The 8,303-nt window shown below is 43.2% G+C and overlaps 1 protein-coding gene across 1 annotated transcript in view; it reads left to right on the top strand.

Moving 5' to 3' along the window:
- Nucleotides 1-767, top strand: part of LOC102852815 (eukaryotic translation initiation factor 5-like) — a 4,141-nt gene extending 3,374 nt beyond the window's left edge. Inside the window, exons 7-8 of the mRNA XM_006879165.1 lie at nt 4-138; nt 681-767. Of these exons, the coding sequence (XP_006879227.1) occupies nt 4-138; nt 681-767 (222 nt within the window). The remainder of the gene's footprint in view (nt 1-3; nt 139-680) is intronic.
- Nucleotides 768-8,303: the final 7,536 nt, after the last annotated feature.

Here is an 8,303-nt window from a genome sequence, read left to right as displayed (position 1 = left end):
AAGGCCTCCAAGAAGTATGTCTCAAAAGAACTTGCCAAAGAGATCCGTGTGAAAGCAGAACCATTTATAAAATGGTTGAAGGAGGCAGAGGAGGAATCTTCTGGTGGCGAAGAGGAAGATGAAGATGAAAATATTGAGGTAAATGGGGAAATGTGGGTATTCATACTGGTTGTTAATAATGAAAATCTTGACGGACGAACTCACCACTCATTGCTGGCCCTCTAGTGATTTAATTCAAAATTAAATTCTGGGCATTATAAATTATAATTCTGGGCTTTCATTTATTTGTAAAATGACCAGAATACTGGAAAGGAACATGGCTGGTAAATAGTGTACTTATTACCCATTGCATGTTTAGAAGGATTGAGCACCAGCCAGTAGAAACGTGCAAGATGCTGAGCTTAGACCACTTAAGGATCACTTTGTTTTAAAGACCTTGGTTTCAGGGTGTAGAATGGCGACTGCATCTAAGCAGGTTTTGGGTTTTTACCCTTTTCTGACAACTTGTTTCTGTTTTCTAAGCAGATTAAATGGGGTCTGTTCTTAGCATGAAGTTGCCTGTGACACTTAGCGACCCTGTGTACATTAACTCTGAAACCTGCCCTGTCCTGAGATAGTCTCGTCTGACAGATCTAATAATGTTTTCTCTAGTCACTGAGTCAACAAACTTATTTCAACAGGTGGTATATTCGAAGACTGCCAGTGTACCTAAAGTTGAAACTGTGAAGTCTGACAAGGATGATGACATTGATATTGATGCCATTTAAAGTGGTGGATGCAACCTTCCTTCACAGTATAATGCTGCAAAATTTCCTGCATTATCAGCCAGAAGTGCAACATGTATGTGCAAAAGCTGCAACGGCTTAACATCATGCTACACTTAATTATAAAAATGTCCTACTGTGAGTGGTCTGGAAGTAGAGGTCTTCATGCGACATCTGGCGTCCATACACGTTTGTGAGCAGATGTAGTTTGCTTATTTATAGCATGTTTCTTTCTGAAAACCTAGTGGTGGACACATTGGATCACATTTATACAGTTACACAAAAATAAAGATTTGTTTTGGTCATTGAGATTTTTGGCTCCAAATGACTTAAGCTGAAGTAATTGAGTCCTTTTTCTTTTTGATGTTGCACCATCACTTGGCATGAGGATTCTTGGAGCCTGTTAGATTGTGTAAGTGCTGAGGCTGTAAGAAACCTTCAGCAGAATGCCAGCCTAATTTGATTTTTAATCACTTTATTCAGCCACTAAAGTTTAGTAAGTACCTTCCTAAGTTTTCTCTCTAGTCCTCAAATTGGCGTTTAGTAATGTGTGTTCTCCCCATGCTGAGGTGGGCCGATAATCAGATGGCCGCGCAGTACCTTTGTCTTAGAAGTAGAAAAGACCTCAGTGTCCTGGAAATGACTTCTGAGCAAGTTTGGAACTGGAGTTGTGACTTTGTTAGGTTTGAGGGTTTTGCTTTTTGGGTTGTTTGTGTTGGGTGTTTGGGTTTTTTTCCTTCAGTTTGTTTACACTTGCCCCAAATTTCATTTCTTGAGGTCAGGTGCACTGCAGGTTGAATGAGCCATGGAAATACCATGTAAGCAGATAGTGTTTATGTGGGCGTGGCTGTGCTTTATGCTCAGAGAATAGCAAGTCCTTTGATCTTGTAGAAATGGGGAAAGGTGCACTTAATTATTTAACAAAAGCTGGCTCTTAATTTTTCAGCTTCTACCCTTATGGGGTAGATTACAATTTCAAATTCTTGAAACGTACTGGATCTTGCTCAGTGTTTTAGTCTCCTAATAGGATGATTCTTTTTCTTTAATACCTTTATATTTGGACATTGGCTTATGCTTTTTAGAGTTTTGGTTGCCGTCTTGCCAAAATAACTTACTATGTCTGAGGCTTGATTCCCCTCCCTCGCAAAAAATGTCTTATTTAAAAAATAAAAAACAAAGCTAAAAGCATACTTCTAAGTCAGAGTCAATATTTTGGCATAAGACTTGGGATTATTTTTTACTTCACATTGAACATAGGCTGATACCCAAGAAATCTGTGAGGACGGTCACTGGGGGGCCCCCACCCCCAGCCAGGGCTTTGCATCTGGACATAGAAATAAGAATCTGACCCTAGAGCTTGGCTCAGTTTACCAACTAAAGTCATTTGATGTCGATTCTGGCTATCTGAGCTCTTTCCCAGTGTTGTATTTCTTGCTGTCCATAGAATGTGTGTGGTGGGAATCGGGAACATGGAGGGAGCAAAGGCTGGTACCACTTGCCCCCCTGACGTTTTGTGACTCATCTCACAGATTTTAATGAAACCTTCCTAACAAATGTATGTAAAAAATTTTCACATTGAAATTCTACAGACATTTGATATAAGTAAAACCTTGTTAGTTTGATATTTTTGAGGAATTGAAACCTAGAGTCATGCTGCAGATGTAAGCATGGACCTCAACCTACCTTTGCCAGCTCCTGGTAAGAGTGGAACAGGAACCTACCTGCCGAATGTCATTTGCCACCAAAGAGAAGGTTTGCAAATTTGTATCTCACCTAGGTTTTCCGATTTCTTTGCTGAGGCCAGTTTGGAATTCTGCAGGAAATAATGGTGAGCTGAGCTGCCCCAAACTAAGGAGGTTGTGGGTTAGAATTTTTGTTCTTTTTCATCTGAAGGAAAACATGCTGAGAGGGCTTCTAAACACTAAAAAAAGAAGAAAAATCTTGGCTTAGACCACTGTTGAGTCTGGTGCCAAAATGGAATTCCTGTTCACATCATCTGAGTTTTGTTCACAGAGGTGGTCCTCAGAGCAACCCTTCACTTTGCTCTATTCAACTTGTCTGGAAATTTCCTGTTTCAAACACCTATGTTACTTGATTAAAACAATGTTAAAGTGATCTTTTGTCTCTTGATTCATTGCTGTTTGAAACTCTGCATACCTTCCTGGTTTGCCCTTTTCACAGGTGACTGGCTTACAGTTGTATACTTGTGCTCTGTGAATCTGATATTGGGGTGCTTAAAGTGTGGAGGGGCCTTTGTCAGCATGCCACAGTCAGAGCCTCAAGAAGCAAGTAATGTAGAGAAAGATAAATCATGTCCAGGTTAGACCTGAAGGAGTTCAGGTGAGAGACTAGTGTCATGAAAGGAAGAAAATGAGTTAAGCAGTGGGACTGAGGAGTTTGGGCATGTAGGTGAAAAGGTCCAGGAAGCAAAGAGCTTTCCAGCTCTACTAGTCTCTGCTTTGGGGGGGAGGGCAAGGGAGTGTCATGGAAACCAAGTCTATGGGTGGAGTTCTTCATCAACTCCTTAGCAGCCCAGGTACTCAGCACTGAGAGAACAGAGTGGTTGAGGAACAGTGTAAGGGTGAATGGAGCACGTGCCTGTCTCCCTCACCTCCCCACCTACCGGAGAAAGATGGGCTATCCCCGTGTGATTTAAAGCCTCAGAAAACCCAGTGGTAGCTCTGCTATCAATCTGGCAATTAATCCCCACAATGAAGTTCAGTGGGGTTCTCAATCTCAAGGAGGCAGCTAGCCTTGGAAAAAGACATCCTGCTGGGAAAGCTGGCAGGTAGAGCCCACTGTGACAACAGTGGACTCAGGACAGGGCTGGGTAGGATAAGCTGCTGTCACTGAGTCATTAGTTGATGTCATTGTCACAAAGGTAGTTTCAAATGGCCTGACTTGACCCATGTAAATTTCAAGTGTGGCATTGACTGCAAAGGCAATTGGCTGGCTGGATCACAACAAACAGGCCAACTCTTGAGATTGGCAATTCCAGAACTCTTGATTGTGCTATGTGAAACCTGTATTTGGAGGCAATTGCCAGAACAGAGCAGGGAAACTGCATGTTTGGAAATGTGGAAGGGTGTCCGCAGCCTTCAATATGGATTAAAGCTCATTATCAAGAAAATGAAGATTCTCACCACTTGGCCATTTGGCAGCATTGTGATGGATGGTGAAAACACTTAACAGCTACAGTTTGCTTGGCTCCACAGTCAAACACTCTTGGTCCCAGAAGCCAGGAAATGTATCAAGACTAAATTGTATTAGAAAGTTGTCAGGGACCTCCCCAGAGGACTCAAGAGCAACAATGTCGGGAGACCAGGTGCCCGATTCAGGCCTTGGTCTTTACAATTGCTTGATAGTCATCAGAAAGTTGGACAGTGTTAGGGATGATAAAAGAAATTGGCCTTGGAGATGTGATGGAGAACAAATTTATCCTGGAAGAGGGTGAAACCAGGACACTCCTTGGAGGCAGGTTTTCTGCGGCTTCTGACATTTTGGGCGTGTTGCAGTAAGGGACGAGTCCTAGGAGAGACCTCATACTTGGGAGGATAGAGGGTCATCCCAAGAGAGGAAGACCCTACATGAGATGGATTGACTCAGTGACTGGAGTAATGGGGGTAGGTGTGTCCAAGTCAATAAGGATGCCTCAGGATAGGTAAGAGTTCAGAGCTGCTGTACACAGGGTCACTATGAGTTGTGAGTGAGTCTGACTCAATTGCACATAACCACAAAAATGTAGAGGAGGAAAGTGCCTATCTTTGTGTGGAGTGGCTGCCTGTTAATTTTGAGCCAACAGTGTCTTTGGGTTCACATATTACACGGACAACTGCTTTAATAAATAATGAAAGAATTAGGGGTGGAACAGCATAACAGACCACATGCGATGGGCAGCCATTCCCTAGGTAATTCTCACTGGAGAGGAAGTGGAGAAGGGCACAGTGTGCCAAGGCCCAAACCCTTGGAGAAACAGTCTCTCTGTTGGGATTTGTTCCGTGTTTGAGAAAGGAAGAGTAACCTGTAAGGGAGGAAGAGGTGTCTGATAGTGAGGAAGGCCAGGCCAGGGTTATCAGTGGTGGAGTTTAAAAGCTCACATAGAGTCACTTGGCTGCTGTGTGAACCACTCTGCACTTTGAAGTGTAGTCTACAGGAGGTGCTGGGTAGATGAGAGCTGCTTTCTGTGAACCGACCCATAGCCAGAGGCAGTTAATCACACTGGAGGTCATTGCCATCCTTCTGTGAAGCAGCTGGTGGATGGTTTCAGACTGTGCCTCCACTGTTCACTGTTACAGTTCAGCCTCTTGCCTCTAGGCTCCCAGAGCTCCCTAACAAGTGCTTAGCAACCCTACGAAGAACAGCTCTGAACCCTGTCCTCTCCTATATCATCTCAGACATACTGGAGCCCATGGGGGCAGTCACTGTATCAGTCCATTCAGAGAAGCTTCTCTCAGTGACCCTCCACCTTTCTGGGCATAATGGCTTTGTCCAAGGAATATTCTAGTAATATGTCCAAGCTATATGAGACAAAGCTTTACCATCCTTACCTCCAAGGATCAGTGCAATCTCTCCAAGAAAGCTTATTCTTTTGACATCCTGTGAGATTTTCTTTTCTCCAACACCACAGCTCAAAGAAACCGGTTCACATCCTTCTTCCTGATAGAACTGCCAGAAGTTCAAGATGGGTTAGGGCTTCTCAACAGGAAGACCACTGTTGACATCACTACCATTAGATGAATCTTGGTGGAAAGCAGAGAATGCCAAAATGTCTGCTTTGTTAACTGTGCAAAGGCATTCATTTGATTTTTTGTCAGTCATACATAACAAATTATGGCTAACATTGAGAAGAATGAGAATCCCAGAAAGCTTAATTATGCTCATGTTTTTATGTGCCATTGAGTCACCTGTGATTTGACTCACAGGGGCTCTATGTACAACAGCTCTGAAGCCTACCCTGTCCTGAGTCAATCTCACTGATTCCAACACACCTACCTCCATGACGCCAGTTACCGCCTCAGTCCATCTCACCCAGGGTCTTCCTCTCCTGTGTTGTCCCTCTACCCTTCCAAACATGATGATGAACTCCTGGCCACGTGCCCTAAGTGTGAGAGACAGAGCTTCAAAATCCTAGCCACCACAGAAAAACTTGGTTTCACCCTCTCCAAGACAGACTCGTTTTCTTTGTGGTCCATGGTATGTTCAAGACTCTTCTCCAGCACCACAACTCAAAAGGCATTGATTATTCTGTCATCCTTAGTCATTGACTTGCTCTCTGATGCATAGCAAGTAATTGCAAAGACTGTGGCGTGGATCAGGCCCATCTTAGTCTCTAGACTGACATCTTTGCTTCTCATTACTCTGGAGTGGTCCCTGCAGCAGATTTTCCTAGTGCAGTTTGTCTTTTGACTTCTGATACTATCAAGAGTGTTGATTGTGGATTGAAACAATCTGAAATGGTTAAGAACCTCAATCTCCAACTATCATGGTGGCCCAGTCGTTAGAATCTTTCTTTTTTTAAATTTTATTATTTTGTGTGTGTGTTTGTTGTCAAATCGGACCTGACAGGTACAGGAGAAGATTGTCCCTCCTTCTCCAGCAGAGCATCTGATGGATTCAAACCACGCACCTCTGGGATTGCAGTGCAGCTTCTTGCCACCAGAGCTGCCAAGAATCTTTGTCTTCTTAATGTTGACCTTTAATCCATATTGAAGACTACAGTCCTTGACCTTCTGCAACAAGTGCTTCAGGTTCTCCTCAGTTTTGGCAAGCAAGGTTATGCGCCTATGAAACGTAGGCCTAAACCAAGAAGCTGTTAACAGAGCAAGAGAGCACTTCATGGTTCAAAATTAAGGAAGATGTGCATCAGGGCTGTATCCTTTCTCCGTACTTCCTCTGCCTGTATGCTGAACAAATCATTTGAGAAGCTGGATCCTGAAGAAGGATGTGACCTCGGGATTAGAGGAAGACTCCTCAACAACTTGTGTTATGCAGAAGACAAACTCGCTTGCTGAAAGTGAGGCCCTGAAATGCTTGCTGCTGAATATCAAAGACTACAGCCTTCAATATGAATTCTGCCTCAACATAAAATAAAAATCCTCACCACTGGACCAATAGGAAAACACTGTGATAGAAAATTGAAACTGTTAACAATTTTGTCTTTTTTGTATCCAAAATCACCATTGGTACCAGCAGTCAGGAGATCAGGAGACATAATGCACTGGGCAAGTGTGCTGTCAGGAACTTCTCCAAATTACAGAGGAGTAATGATGTCAGTTTGAAGACTAAGGAGCACCTGATCCAGGCCATGGTCTTTTCAGTCACTTCCTATGCATCTGAAAACTGGACAGTGAATAAGGTGGCAGAGGAAGAAGAAATTGTTAGATGCCATCAAGTCAACCAGAAGATAGCAATTCTATGAAAAACAGATCTGAACTTTGTACTGCACTATCCTTACAGTCTCCGATACACTCGAGCCAGCCCGTCGCTATGTCAGGCCATCTTGTTGAGAGTCATCTTATGCTGATCCATCCACCTTTCCCAGCTTGATGTGATTTTCAGAGTGTTTGGAGTTTCTCTCTCAAAGCAGTTGTTAGAAATATTCTCTGAATGTTGCTAAATGACACTCAATGAGACCAACTCAGCAAGGCAAGATTTTACTTCTGCAGAAGAGTGTGTAATGGCATAGACATCAGCTAGCGGATGAACACGTAGGTGCGGGGTGACCCCTACCGGGAAACTAAGGCTGTGTCTGACCCTATTGGCTAGAGTTTTGTTGGCACAGTCTTGTCCTTCCTGAAAGGCTTGGCGGCAAGGATTTGAAGAAGTTTGGAATGTTCCAGGAAGTAGTAGTGTGTGGAAAAACTGATTTTGGCCGGTTCACAGCCCAAGTACAAGGAAGTTCTCCCTTGATAACCTCAAATCGGTGTTAGAACTAAGCTTATTCTATTTTGGCCCTAAAGTCATAACCTTCGAAGAGAAGACATATGTTTATCTCCTCCCACATTTCCCTCCTCTTCTATGTTAACTTTGTAGAATTAACTCTTGATGCTCCTGAGTTTATAAGTGAAAAAGGCTTTCATGATACAGAGATGGGACCTGTTCAGTTAAAGATGTTGCTAATAAGCCTTTGCATGAAACCTCTTACACAGGGTGTTACACCACGTCGCTTGAGCACTAGTACTTCTTGGACAATGACGAAGGCAAGAACTGAGGTCATGAGCCCTTTTCCAGTTTTCAAGCCACTATTTCATAATACTAGAAAATACAGGCTGAAATTTCAGCCGGCTAATTAGCTACTGTTGTTAGCCCTTGTAATGGTTTGGTAATCATACCACCAGGGGCCATGTTTTTGTGGATTAAAGTACAACATTGAACTCGTCTTGACACAAAGTCCACCTTTCTCTGCTAATGTCGAAAATGAATCTATTTTCCCATACCATCTTCTTCTTGTTATGTGCCACCAAGTCAAACCCTGTGCTCTGAAGCCTTCCCTCTTCTGAGCTAGTCTCACTGTCTCTGTCACACCTGCCCCCATTGCCT

This window comes from Elephantulus edwardii, unplaced genomic scaffold, assembly GCF_000299155.1.
Source record: "Elephantulus edwardii isolate Elephantulus edwardi_28Jun2011 unplaced genomic scaffold, EleEdw1.0 scaffold00002, whole genome shotgun sequence".
Lineage (NCBI taxonomy): Eukaryota > Metazoa > Chordata > Mammalia > Macroscelidea > Macroscelididae > Elephantulus > Elephantulus edwardii.
This window is presented reverse-complemented; position numbering and strand designations above follow the sequence as displayed.